Source organism: Grampus griseus (genome assembly GCF_964374135.1).
Source record: "Grampus griseus genome assembly, chromosome: 2".
Classification (NCBI taxonomy): Eukaryota; Metazoa; Chordata; class Mammalia; order Artiodactyla; family Delphinidae; genus Grampus; species Grampus griseus.
The window spans coordinates 116,376,030-116,390,517 of record NC_139018.1 but is presented as its reverse complement, the minus strand read 5'-3'; the positions used below and the strand labels follow the sequence as shown (position 1 = coordinate 116,390,517).

General features: G+C 54.3%; 1 protein-coding gene across 1 annotated transcript in view; it reads right to left on the bottom strand.

Moving 5' to 3' along the window:
- Positions 1-14,488, bottom strand: part of CCDC33 (coiled-coil domain containing 33) — a gene marked incomplete at both ends in the record, with an annotated part of 116,841 nt that overhangs the window by 70,885 nt on the left and 31,468 nt on the right. Inside the window, 5 exon segments of the mRNA XM_082649415.1 lie at positions 669-809; positions 2,415-2,471; positions 2,475-2,524; positions 6,519-6,567; positions 6,569-6,673. Of these exon segments, the coding sequence (XP_082505541.1) occupies positions 669-809; positions 2,415-2,471; positions 2,475-2,524; positions 6,519-6,567; positions 6,569-6,673 (402 nt within the window).

Sequence of the window (14,488 nt, the reverse complement as noted above, 5' to 3'; positions counted from 1 at the left end):
CTGGGGCTACTGAAAGATCTAGGGATAGAAGGTAATGGTGTGTGGAGAGCATGTATGGAAGCTGGGCTTAAGCTGGGCCCAACCCCGGCTTGGTTAATGGAAGAGGCTCCCAAAATAGTGGTTGAATGAATGAATGAAGACCTAATTGGAAGACCAGCCAAACAGAAACAGGACTCAAGGAAGAGTGGGGAGGCCCCTAAAATTTTCACTTAGGGGGTGTAGATCCCAGGTCAGGAGTCACTACTCCAGAAGGGAGCGAATAAGAAAGAAAACACCAGAAAGTGTGGGCCAAGGTAGGGGCGCTTTACTTCCCCACATGAGAGTCAGGGAGACATAGACTTTAGGAACCTCCTGTCCTCCCTATGGCACTCCCTGCAGGGTGTGAAGGAGCACAACAAGGGAAGGCAAGGTTAGGGCAGGGTCATATGCCTGGAAAGTGCTGGAAAAGATTAGACAACATCATCATCGTCTTTATCCCCATCATCCCTGCCATCCCAGGGCAGGTTCTCTACTAACTACTTAGGCTATTTTTGAAGAACCCAGTTGCTTTTTTCTTTCTTGATTTCTTCCCCAGACACCCCTGTCCCACACCATCAGACCAGCCAGAGGTGGCCAAGGGCAGAGCCTGGGGCCTGCTCAAAGCTTGGCCGCTTCCCACCCCATCCCACCCCTGAGGGTCCCAGTCCCAGCACCTCCAGAGCTGTGTGGTTGTGGCCCATGTAGTGGGGGATGAAGCTGCCCTTCCGAACGACCGTTGCATAAAGTTGGGTCTTGGCAGTGGCTTCATTGGCTTTCACAGACTCAGTGGGCTGGGGACAGGGTGGGGGAAGAAGACACACAAGGAGGAGAGTGACTAAGGGGCAGACCCTTGCCATAAATCCAGCCCTCTATAGACAATCACTTGGCATTGCTCCACTGGGGCTCCGAGCTGATAATTAAAGTTCATGGTCCCTGCGAGCCCTTCCAAGGAGATCAATGTAATAAATCTTCCCTTTTCTATTTGAATATTTCATCGCCCTCACAAGGACCACTGCCTGCCTGCTCTCTTTGTAAAGATGTGATAACAAGGTCTGGGTTGTAAGTGGACAGAGAACCAAGAAGTCTGGGTGATACTCCCAGAATTACAGCTGAAGTGCTGAGTCTCCCAGGTGAGTCACTCAACTCTGGGTCTTTGCTTCCTCATCCTGAGGCCCTGGGCTTGGGGTTCTCCTTAGAGTCTAGAGAAGGTAAAGACCCCCTGGGGCCATGGTTGAAGAGTTGCTTGGAAAGAAAGTCAGTGCCAGGGCCTGGGGGAGGGAGGGAGGAGGGGAACTAATCTGAACTGAGCACTTACTATGTGCCAGGTCCCTTGCTAGGGGCTTTATGCCCATCATTGCACTTGACCCTCCAAATGGCCATGCTAAGAGGGATATTATCTCAATTTTGCTGATGAGGAATTGAGGCCTGGGGTTTTGGGATATACAGTTAGCAAGCGGCAGACCTGACTTAGGAACCCAGGCTAACTTCACATTGTTCTTCACTCTAAACAACCATAGTGGTCTGGAATGCACATGGAGAGAGGGAAAAGTGATGCTTCTGCCCATCTCTTGCCAGTGCCTAGCACACAGTAGGTGTTTAATAAAGTACTTGAGCAATGAAAGGGTGAATTCTCCCTTCTATCAATCAGCACTGGGGAGAGGGGTTGGGCAGGGGGGCTGGCCTGGGAGGTTTAGGCCATGGACTAAGTGGCCCTGAGGCTCCCCACTCCAGGCTCATGCCCTATTGCCCACTAGAGGGGTGCATTCCAGGGAACACTTTATTTCCCACACACCCCAACTCTCCTGGGCCTTCTTCCTGTCAATGCAGTGTGAGGAGACAGCACAGAAAGAACTGGCTTGGGAGACAATGTGACCTAGGCTCACACTTGACTCTGCTATTCACTTGCTTTGTAACCCAGGATGAGAGGATTCTGCTCTCTGGGTCCCAGTTCTACGTATGCAAAATGTGATTCACGTTGAGGTTTAGAGTTGGTGTGTGTGGTGTCTAGCCCAGAACCTGGAACTTAGTAGGTGCTTTGTAAACACTGTATTTCTTTGATTTTTAGGTACATTTCCACCCTTTAAACATGTACAAAGTGAGAATACAGCTTTAATTGGTGTATTCATTTAATGTGGTAGATGTTCTATGCTTATTGGACTGTTTTATGGAGATGAACTTGAAGAATTCCAAATTCTTATGGAAATCATTCCTGTCTATCTTCCAGGAGCTATTTTTCCTGACCCCACATGGGCCAAGAATTGTCATACATCTGGGTGGGCATGGGATGCCCAGGGTTGCTCTGAAGGAATAGCTAGGGGCATCAAGGTGGTTCCCACCCGCTCTCCCCCTACTTGTCCCAGGCCTAGATGGGCTCAGAGCCCAGGGCTCTGACTCACTTTCACCAGCTCAAAGTGGTAGGGGTGGAAGGCACACAAGTACTTGATGGGGATTTGCTAGGGCAACAGCTCCTCTTTCTTTTTATTGTCCACCACCTTGAGGATCACATCTGGAGAGAGAAAAGATGAACACAGGGTCATGGCAGGGCTTAGCTGACCCCTGTCCCAGGTGAGACAGTTGAGAGGTGAACAAGGGAGCAGGACCCACACTGAAGAACCAACATGTATGCACATGTGTGGAACACACAGATGCACACAACTTCACAAGCACTGTTTGAGCCCCTGCACGGGGCAAGGTTCCTTGCTAGGTGCTGTTAGGACTGAAAGATGCAATTCTCTCCTATTCCAGAAACTCCCAGCCCAGAGATGAACACACACAGAACTGACCCCAGTCCCCTTAGCAACAGACACATGTGCAGACACACATAAGCAGGAATAGGACCCCTTCCCAGGAACAAGGCCCCCTTCCTCTGGTCACAGACACTCTCGCTAACTCCTCAGGCAGGAAGGGGAGGGTTTATCTCCCATATGCTATAGAGGGGGAAACTGAGGCTCAGTAAGGAAAAGTGATCTGTTCAAGGAATCTTTCAATGCAAATATCAATAAAAGTCTACTCCAAGTAAATGAAAACTGGTCTAAACACTAAGAATGATGCACCATTTAGGAAACTCCTTCCAAAGAGACTACATTTTGTCATCAAATGCATGAACTTCAGGAGGAACTCTGAGAAAAATACCAATGACCTGGAAATAATCATGGTGGTCCTACTTAGTGAGCACCTACTGATTGCCAGGCATGGGGACGGGCACACCTGAGCCATTATTCCAACAAATTTCCGCAGTCCCTCAAGTAGGAATCGCCATTTCTGTTTTCTAAATGTGGACACTGGAGCTCAGAGAGGTTATATAACTTGATCAACATCACACAGCTAGTAAATGGCTGATGTGAGAGGCTGGATTTAGTGACCTTGGAGTCATCTTCCCACTCTGGAAGTCTATGATTTAAGGAAGAACAGGAGATGGGGAAGGAGGGAATGAAGAGGTGGATAGAGGAGGGAGCGAGATAAAAGAGAGATCTATAGAAGGATGGGAAAGGGAGGAGCGGGGTGGACGGGCGTACCCGAGGGAGACTCTTGGGTAGCTCCTTGCCCTCTGCCTCGCTTCTTGAGACAAGGACGTTTCAGCACCAGGGACAGCTGCCGCTCTGCAGGCTCCCTGGGAGCACAGTGCTGCTGGGTCACTTGGAGCTGGGTGGGTCATTTGGATGAGGGGGTGGAGGAGGAAGTTGACAGCTTTGCTGATTACTCTTCCTTTCTTCTTCCTCCCCACAGCTACCCGGGATGCACAGAGAGGGAAAGACACTTGCCAAAGTCCCTCAAGGGCAGGCCATGTGGGATTCATGTTCAGAGGAAAGAGGGGAAAATGGTCACCAAAAGGACTTGAGGCTGTCTTGAAGAAACTAGAGTAAGGGACTTCCCTGGTGGTCCAGTGGTTAAGGCTCTGCACTTCCGCTGCAGAGGGCGCAGGTTTGATCCCTGGTCGGGGAAATAAGATCACATACGCCGGGTGGCCAAAAAATAATAAAATAAAATAAAATAGAAATATAGCAAAGTAAGTGATATATTAAAAAAAAAAACAAAAAACAGAGTAAGGCAAGAGGTGTGAAGTCAGCAGACCTGGTTTCTAGTACTAACACACCAACTTGCTTTGTGACCTGTAGCCAGTCACTTAACCTCTCTGAGCTTCATGTTCCTGCTCTGCAAAAGGTTAATACTTTAAAGAAGGAAAACTCTGTCCCTCTCCTAATAATTGCTGTAGGGAGGGGAATATGTTTTCCAACCTATGAAATTCTAAGCAAATGCTCCTCGTAGCTGTCACCATTTTCCTGCTCATTAACCATCTGTAGTGCTCCATACGCTTACCCAGCCCTGAGCAGATTGAAAAAACTCAGCTGGGGGATTCCCGTGCTCCTAGCCAAAGATACAACAGTAGCTGTGGAGGCTGCAGCCTCTCATGGCCATTACCCACGGGCCCTGAGTCCCCAAATACAGTTGGAATTTGCTGAGGCCGAACAAGGGGTGAGTGCCCTGCATTTTTCCCCCTGCCCCCAGTCTCTGCAGCTCTGTGTGGGCAGCCACACAGATGAGCTGTAATTGGAGGGAATGGACAGCCATTACTCCCTGTTCCTGTCTCTGTGCTACAAACACGCTTCATCAGTTTCTCCTCTGGGCATTGTGCCCCTCTGGCCTCCTACAGCTCCCTTTGTGTGGCCAACAAGCCATTTCTGCTGCCAGTCTTCTTTAGCCCTGACACAGCGTCTGCAACTCCCCTTTGCTTTTCATTAACACATCCTCGAGCTACCTCCTGCCTTTCCGCCACCTCTTGGTCTGGACCCCATCTCCCCCACCCTCCACCGCAGATATCACCACAGCAACCGGTTCCAACCAGGTTCTAACAAGCATCCAGCTACTTCAGTCTGCAAAGAGCCTCCTGCCAATATTCTCTGCTTGCCCATGAGGCCTCCCCACCCTCCTGTCCTCCCTGCAGTGAGTCCTGCTTCCCTCTCTGCTACACAGATGGGCCCCAAGGCCACTGACTCATCACGCCCTTTCCCGTAATCACCCCAGATGTGTAAAGCCCAGGACAGGATCACAGCCCTGGCCCACTCATCACAACCCCTAACTTCCTGTCAGCCACATAGATGTATACACACACACAAACTACACACACTTAGGTACCAACAGGTACATATCAGCTCCCAGGTAAATCTAGGTGCACACGTAACACACTGTTGCAGCCAGACATGTGAATGCACGTACACACATACAAGACACACAGACATGCATGCCTGCAGGCATAGTCACAAGCACATATTCACACACTCACACAATGTTCACGCACGCACATGAACCAGCATGCAGGCATTCACACACAGGCACACACGAGCATTTGCATGAGATCCTAGGTCAATTTCTCCTCCTTTTCCACATTTTCTCAACAGCTCCATTTCTCCCTTTACAGGCAGAAGAAAATTCTCAGGCTTGACCTAGAACTAGCTTCTTCCCCTTTTCCTGGCGCTCCTCTTCACCCCTTTTCTCTCTCCTTTTCCACCGTCTTTAACAGCTGGCTTTCTGCTCTTTGTGAGGTAGACAGGGAGCTCTAAGTCCCTGGCAAGATTTTCAAGGGCAGAGGTAAAGCATGTCATCTGAGGTGTGTCACTTGCAAGACGGGAGCCTGAGGCTCTTCCGACTAGATATGACCAGAGACATCACGGGCACCTGCGAGTCTGTGCTGACAGTGCCTGATGCCGGTACCCACAGCTGTCCTGTCATCAGCCAGCCAATATTCCTGTGTGCCCGGCTTGAGTTCTCACCTGAGAGTGGAAATCAGGTGGGCCCCCAGTGTGGAAAACACAAGTGTGTACACTGGTACCTTAAATTGTCTGCAGTGTCAGAATTTGCCAAAACACAGGGACTGGAAAGCCTTCTGGGGGTGGCGGAGTGAGAACTATTAGACAGTTTCTATGACAGCAGCCCCCGACTTTGGAAGCACAGACGCACTACTGTCTGACAGTGGGCAGTTCCCGGGGAGGACTAGACAGGATATGAAGCCATTCTAGGGAAGCAGCTAGAGCTCAGGAGCTATACTGAGAGCATGGGATGCTGATCCTAGGTTCCCCCCACTTACTGATTACTTGAGTTGACCCTGTGATATAAGTTCCCCGAACCTCAGTGTTCTCATCTAAGCAATGGGAGCAGCATTGCTCCTCTTGGGAGGGGAGATCCAACGAGCAACGCATGGGGATGTGCCAGGAAGCTGTAATGTGCCATTTCAGTGGGAGACGGTGGTAATAACAGCCATGAAAATAATAACAATGGTCGTAAAATAGATAAGCTTTCATTGTCTGGAAAATTCATTTATGTGGAACAACTCATTTTTCGAGCAGGCTGGGGAGATGAGGCGTGACAGCATTATGATTTTTTTCCTTTAAAGTGCTTTTAACTGAGCCCAAGGAGACGTTCAGGTGGCTTCCAGCTGCGTTGAGAGGGAGGCTGGTTCTGCCCTGCACCCCTCCTAAGCCCCGCCTGCCCCCTCACCGTCTCACCTTCACGCCCCGCATCCTCAGCTTGGATCTCCCCTTTGACCGTGTCCCCCCCAGATGGGGGCTTTGCTGGGCTCCGAGGGCACAGATGTGACTGCCTTGGAACTCTGGTTCTTCGCTGCCTCACAAGTGGTTTTCCTGGGGAGGGGTGGGGCAGGCTGAGTCAGAGGGAGGGTGCCCTGCCTGTTGCTCCCCCCCCACCCCCAGACTCCACCGTCCATAACTCTGAGCAAAGAGTGGACGGGGCATGAATTGCTCCCTCTCAGGCAGAGACATTCATGTCATCCCAGGCCCAGGGAACTCCAGGCCTCTCTCCTCGGCTGCCCTGCCTGCCCGGGTGACCAAGGCACCAGAGGATGAGGGTGGGGGTGGAAGAGGAGGGAGACGCCTAGCCTGTCTGACTTCCCGCCCCTGCCAGGTCAGGGCTTCCCAGCCTGAGTGCACAGACTCCCATGCCGATCCTCTTCTCGAGGTTCTGTTTGGTGGGAGGAGGCCTCTGGGCAGGGCAGCTGTGCAGTGCCCACCTGGCTGACCTCTCCTTTAACTTTCATCTCCCCAAGCTTCTGGCCCAGCTACCCGGCTCTGAACCTTTTCAATGGGGTACACACGTGCCACCGTCTTCTGCAGCAGCCTTCTGCGGCCCTGTGTGCAGGGTCCCGGGCAGGGCACGTGGAGCTGGGCATGGGGCAGGGCAGGGGCTGGTGAGGGGTTTCAGGCCTGCAAGCCCTCAAGGCCCTGCAGGGTCAGGCTGTCGCAGGTGAGGTGGGAGCTTGGGCCTTCTGCATCCCAGCACATCCCCCAGGGGTCTGGGATGTGTCCCTGAGATCCTGAGCCATTGAACAGTTCAGTGAGAGAGTTCATGTTTCTTCTGTTGAGGAGGTTATTATATCAGGGCTGTAAGCGGTGCTGCTACGTTAACTGCAGCAATCATGGGTGAGGACTCGTCTCAGAGAGCCTTGGCAGGGGGAGCCGCACCACACACTCGCGAGGGAGAAGCATCGTGGACAAATGGTACCCCAGGGTGGGAAGCAGAAATGGCGTCCACACCAGCCCTTGGCCCCCACCCCCAGATGCCCCTAAAGAGAGCGTGGGGCAGGCGAACCGGCCCAGAAGCTCAGACCCAATGTGTCCCATGTGTTAGCAGCCCCAACCTTGATCCTTCCCGGCGCAGCTTGTTCCTCTCTTCCAGGAAACCCTCTGGGACCCCCTGGCCCTCACTGCTCCTTCTCTCCTCTTGACTTGAGTGGCCTGGATCTTTCCTTCTAACCATTACAGCCCTACTCCTGTGGACACCCATTCTTGTGGGGGTCCTGTATTCAAGCTCCAGGGGTCAGCTAAGGATTCCCCTCTGCTGAGAGGCAGTGTGACATGGTGATGATGACGACGGGGTCCCTGGAGTTAGACCACTTGGGTTCCAAATCCCAGCTCTAACTCGTAAGTAGCTGTGTGGCTTTGGGCGAGGTTCATAACCTTGCTGTGATTTACCTCCTTCCTCTGTGAAATGGGGACGGTAATGCAGGGTTGTTGTGGGCATGAAGTGAATTAATATGTGTGAAGTACCTGAGACATTGTTAGATACCATGAGAGTGTTAATAATAATAATAGTAGTAGTAGTAATAATAATAATGATTTTAATTGCCCCAGGTCTGGCGTCTCCCTATCTTGATCCCCAACTCTGGGTCTGCAACTGGGGGTCTCTGGCTGCTGTGACCAAGGTAAGTCACAGCAAAGAATACCCAGAAAGAGTACAGGCCTTGGAGTCACACTGACTGGTTTCCAGCCCACAGTTCTCTTCTGGCCAGGTCCCCTCCTCTCTCTGAGCCTCAGTTTCCTCTTCTGTAAGTAGTACCTCCCTCCGAGGGTTGGTTATAAGGACTGGGGAGAAAGCATGTTAAGCTCTGGCACACAGAAGGCCCCCATTCATGTTATTCCCTCATTTGTGATACAAAACAACCTGGGCAGGGCTTCCCTGGTGGCGCAGTGGTTGAGAGTCCGCCTGCCGATGCAGGGGACACGGGTTCGTGCCCTGGTCCGGGAAGATCGCACATGCCGTGGGACGGCTGGGCCCGTGAGCCATGGCCGCTGAGCCTGTGCGTCAGGAGCCTGTGCTCCGCAACGGGAGAGGCCCTCGTACCGCAAAAAACAAACAAAAACAACCTGGGTGTGTCCAAAGCCACCTGAGGGCAGCGTGAAGGGGAAAGGGATGCACTGCGGGAGGGCTGAGGTGACAAGGGGTGTGTTGCCCAGAGAGCTGGAGCGATGGAGCCCACCAGACTCAGTGCCCACCCAGACACAGCCATCACCTCCCCACACCTGCAAAGCGGGTCCCTCTGGCCCAGGGCTGTGCGGGAGGCTGCCAGGCTGGAGAGAACAAGGCAGTGAGGCTGGCGGGTGGTGGAGCCCAGCCTGCCGACGCTCTTCAGGCCCCTTCCTCCCGGCTCCGTGACCTCTGCTAACTGAGGGGTGTGACCTGGACCCCTCCACCTGCCACTCTGCTCTGGTTCCCCCTCTGCCAGCCGCCCCCAATGTCAGAGGCCTCAGACTCTCAGCAGCCTCCCACCAGCCCCCATTCCACCTGCTCTGTTCTTTCTCCATGCCTCCCTTCCTCTGGGAAGCAGGAACTGGGCTCCACAGAGGACAGAGGGCGGAGAGCAGCGGAACGGCAGAAGCACTAAGCGGAGACGCTTGCAATGATGCATGTGAGGAGGATGTCAGACCTTCCACACCCTAACAGCAAGCTTGCTCCTGCAGGGCACGTGGTATTTGCATCCCTGGGGGCTTCTCGGTGCAAGGAGAGGACAGAATCGGGGGTGAGCGATGGACTTAAGTCACAGCAGTGCAGTGACACAGTTCAGGTTGGAGCCCACGACCCCAACTTGCCAGCCTGTCTTCCACTCTCCTGATGTCTTCAGCCCCTTGTCCCCTCCCCTGGGCATCTGGCAGGAGGAATTCCAGGTGGAAAGAGACGGGGAAGGGCAATGGACAAGGCTAAGGGAGTCTGCTGGTGCTGACTTCGCTCAGGCATAGAAAGAGTTAAGCAAGCACTTCCCTGAACACACACCACAGAGGTCGGAGGGGGCTAGGTGAGCAGAGAAGAAATAACTCTGGAGGGGTGAGGTCCCAGGGGAAAGAGGAAGCTTTTAGCAGGTGGAGGGAGGCTGTCAGAGTAATGGCTTTTCTTGGCACAGCTGACTCCTCTGGGCCTTGATGTTATTCTAGAAACGAGAGCTAGAGCGGCCTCTGATTCCTCACAGAATTGGAGAAGGGGAGCAGCTCACACCCTGCTCTCAGCCCCCATTCTGTGCCCTCTGCTGGCACAGGAGAAGCTGAGTTCTAGGGTCCCTCAGGCCTCTGATGGAGCTCGGGTCTCCCAGTGCAGTCTCAGAGCCCAGGGGGCCTCTCTGGGACCTGCCTCCACACAGCCGCCTGCAAGCCTGAGATCCTCCCTCCCTGTCCCTAAAGCCCTGGCCTCGCTCTAGCAGGGGCCCGGGAGGAGCTGCCAGGTGCTGCCCGCTGTCCTGAGGCTCAGACTTATTCCAGCCATGGGAGCAGGGCAGCCACCCCAGGATGGAACCGGGGTTGGGCTCAGAGGCACAGTGCGGTAGTCCTGGGTCCAAAGGTGCAGGAAATGTGACCCCCGCTTCAACCCAGCCCACCCCTCAGGGCACTGGAGGGGTGTGTGTATGTTTGACAAACTCCAGCCAGGCCCAAGCACAGCTGTGAGTGGGAGGGGAGAAGGACTGGGCTTTCCTTCTGTGAGGTCAGAACTAAGGGGAACATGTTGTCTGGTTCCCAGGGGCTGCAGCTGTGAGTGGAGGTGAGCACTGGAAACGCATGGGATGTTGATGGAGAAAGAGGGCAGGCTTCTGAGGTGCTCCCCACCCTCCACTGTCCTCTGAAGGCCCCCTAGGGCACACATCTCATGGGTGGAACCTGTGTGCCACTGTCCCTGTGTCCAGGAAGTCTCCCCTCACTCCTCTCTTTCCCCTCCCCCATTACAAGCACATATGTGCATGCATGGATGTGTGCGGACATACACACACATACACATGCACAGGATGCCCCAGAGAGGTTTGTGTGCCACACTGTACCCAATCTCTGTACACAGTCCCCAGTCTACCAGCCCTCAAGCTGCCTCCACGGTCTCTAAGCCCACCTCCTGCTCTGCCTGTCCTCTTGGTCTTCCACATTCCTCAAAGCATCAGAGCACGAACAACTGTCAAGGTCCGGCCTCCTCCTGGGCAGGGCTTTGGAAGGATGCAGGCCACCTGTGTGCCAATACCAGGGCAGCCCCTGGGAGATCATGGGAAAGGGGAGCACCCCAATTTGGGTCTGTTCTTGCTGCTGAGGTCCTGGCTGGGCAGGGTCTTGAATCCTGAAAGACCAGAGGGATATTCCCAGAAGCCCTGGGGAAAGAGGTGGCTGGGTAGATGGAGAAGGATATGACGGAGGGCAGAACCTTTAGGTGGATGGGTGGCAGAACAAGAGGTCTTGTGACCTTTTGACCTGTCCTCCACAGCCCTGCTGCTCTCTCCCAGGGAAACTTAGAGGGAGGTGGGGGAACACGTTCAGATTAAGATTCCTGCAGGCCTAGCACAGGGAGATCAGCTCGGTGCTTTGTGACCACCTAGTGGGGTGGGATAGGGAGGGTGGGAGGGAGGGAGATGCAAGAGGGAAGAGATATGGGGATGTATGTATATGTATAGCTGATTCACTTTGTTATACAGCAGAAACTAACACACCATTGTAAAGCAATTATACTCCAATAAAGATGTTAAAAAAAAAAAAAAGATTCCTGCCGGCCAGATGTTGGTGTGTCATGATTGGGCCTTATCCTGTCCTGAGGAGGCAGGGCAATTCCGTTCTACCTGGACCCTCCATGCAGGTCTCTGAGCCAGGAAGGCCAGCCTCCCTCATCCTCCTGAAGTCTAAAAGGCACCCAGACTCCCAGGTCACAGGCCTACCTCTATCCCTGGAAGGCACAGAAAAACCCCATGACCTCCTCCTCCCCCAGAGGCCCAGCCTTGTGCAACAGGGACAAAATGGGAGAGTTGGCCTCTGCAGAGATGGTCATCTGAACGGGCTGGTCAAAGGCTGGATTCTTGTGTTGCTGACCCTGCCTGGGCTGGACCAGGGAAGGAATGTTTCCTGGAGGAAGCAGGGTTTGAATAGTTGGAAAGGAGGACCTTCCCAATCGGAGGATAGAGCCTGAGGTTCAGAGGGGCCATGAGCTCATGGGCAGCTCTGGGGAGGGGCTGGCTGGCCCATCTAGGGTCCGTGGGTTGGGAGCATGGGTTGGAGTAGTGAGAGAGGAAAGCGAGGCTTGTGGGCCTCCCTTACCCCATTCCCTCTCCAGCCCCTTCTCTCCACACCCAAATGCGTCATCCTCTGAGGCCAGACAGGCAGGAGGGAAAACCCCCGGCCGTCACAGGACCAGAGGATAGCTGGGCATAGCTGGGCAAGAAGATGCGGCCTGAGGCTCCATGAAGGAGGAGCTGAGATCTGAGGCAGGGAGTGTCTGGTCTGAAGCTCCCTTCTCTCGCCTCTCCCACTTCACCAGACAGCAGCCCATCCATGGCACTCCCCACTCCATGACTGCCTCTCCCCAGCCTCCAGTGCATCTGGTCCTTGTGGGTTTTGAGCTCTTGGGAGGCTGCCACTTAAAGGCATGAGCGGGGCTGCTATTCTCAGCAAAGTGATGGGCTCTCGTCCTAGGTTTCATTTATTAATTGGACTCTAATGAACCATCACTGATTGTTGATGGTGCTACACCGCTACAGGCGGGCCTCAAGTTAGAGAACTGAGGTGTGACAGGGGTGTAAACCGGAGGCCAGCCATCTCGCAACCACACGGGCGTGGCTCCTCCCCTGCACTTTCCTGCAGGGAGTGGGGACTGCTCTAGAAATCAGAAACGGCACATTCCAAGGAACTCTGAGAGCAGCACTCTGGCAAAGGGAAAAATCTTTCTGTAAAACCCAGAACGCTCCCACACATCATCTGAAATAGTCCTGCTGTTCTCAGGGGAGCCCCTTCTGGTCAACATGCGGAGGCATGGCATCTCAGAAAGGCAGCAGGGCAGGGATAGCCTTTCCATATGGTCCAGGGGAAAACCAGAGCCCACAGAGCTTTGTGACTGGTCCAAAGTCAGACTCAAGCCCCAGTCTGTCAGGCACTATCACATCCTTTATCCTCTCCAGAGGAGAACTTCCTTGTTTTCCAGAGAGCCCTTTTTCTCTCTTGAGGCAGGAGATGGTACGGGGCCAAGAAGGGGCTCCTGCCTGTGCCATCTGCCGGCCTTTGGAATATCTAGCTGTGGCCTATCCTGTGGCCTAGCTTGGTGGGGGGACCTGGGAGCCATCTCCTTAGGCGGAGGAGAGAGGGTCAGCTGTCAGTCAACACCATAGCCCTAGGGGATGGAATGACAGCCCCCTTGACAAGGGACAGCCCTGGGTGGGACAACCCCGTGAGATCCACCATGACTTGGAATTCTTCTTGATAGTTCACTCTGAACATCCCCTCTTCTGAGTACCCCCTTTCTCATGGATGCAGCTTTAGAGCAGGAGGAATGTGGGCAGACATACAGGTGAACTTCCCAACCTCAGAAGAATGACTTGAGATGCAGAGCCCTACCTCCTGCCCCCTTCCAAGAGACAGCCCCCCTGAGGGGTCCTGGAACCCAAGTTCTGGGGCCTGGAACCTGCTCAGCTGCCTTCTGCCTTGGGAGACTGTGGGCATAGGACATGTGAGTAGTGTCTACCACCACTGCCCTCCTCCCACTAGGCTGTGAACTCCTGGAGGACAGGGATTTGCCTTGTCACTGCTGTAGCTGTTCCCAGCTCCCAGGCTGGGCACAGTGGGACCCAGCAAGTGTTTGCTGAGTGAAGGGAGGGGTGACAGACCCTTGGAAAACCACATGGAGACGGAGGTAGTCCCTCCTCTCCAGCTCTGTTAGGCCAGCCCCCAGTCCAGACTGCTGGGACCCTGCTTTAAACGCTGGCAGCTCATCAGTACCGCCCTGGAAGCAGCTCTTGGGCTGGGAGGAAGGTTCAGATTCCAAATTCTAGTCCAAACGCATGTCCTCAGACGGAGGAAAGCAGAGCCCAGCTGTGGGGACTGGGGTCCCTTGAGACCCTCGGTCCAGCCTGGGTCCTGGCCTCCATGTCCCTGCCTGGGGCCCTGTGGCTGGATCCTGGGTCTGTTCCTCCTGGCCACACTGACCATCCTGATTGCCCACAGCTGTAGTCATGGTCTGCGCCCCCCCACCCCCACCCCAGGCCCTGCTTTGAACACCCACAGAACACAGCATGCGCACGGCACTCCCCACAGGCCCTGGGGCTGCCTGGGAAGTCAGGAAATGAGAGACGGGGGAGGAAGAGGGGCTGATGGGGGACCACCACTCCCTCCCCTCACTCAGGGCGAGCCGCACCTCTGTCTCTACCTTTGTGGGAACAGGGAAGGGGGAGGCCACAGCCTGCCCTCCCCAGAGAGAAAACCGCTCAGCCTTGGGAGCATTCCCGGGCCAGACAGACAGGATTAACGCTCAGGCTCATGGGTTGTGGGTCTGAGTCCTGGCTGTACAGCCTACTGACCGTGCAGGCTCATCCTTTAACAATCTCTGAGCTCAGCTCCCCCCCGATGATCGCTCTCTGTAACGCACAGGTTTCTGGATGGACGAGAAGGCCAGTCTGGGGAAGACTAAGTCTGGGGTGGAGTGTACACTCACCAGTGGGTCCAGGGGCTGGAGCTTAGGAGAAAGGCCTGAGCTGGATCTAGACATCTGGAACCTTCAGAATAGGGGTTGGGGTGGGTAGCCTGGGGTGAGCGAGATCTCCCAGGAGAGCAGAGATGCAGGAGAGAGTCGAGGACTGAGCGGGAACATGGGCATTCACAGGGTACAGGGAGAAAGGACCCCACAGAGGAGTGGGCAGAGAGAGAAGGGGGAATCAGGATGGGAGTGTCCTGGAAGCAAAGAA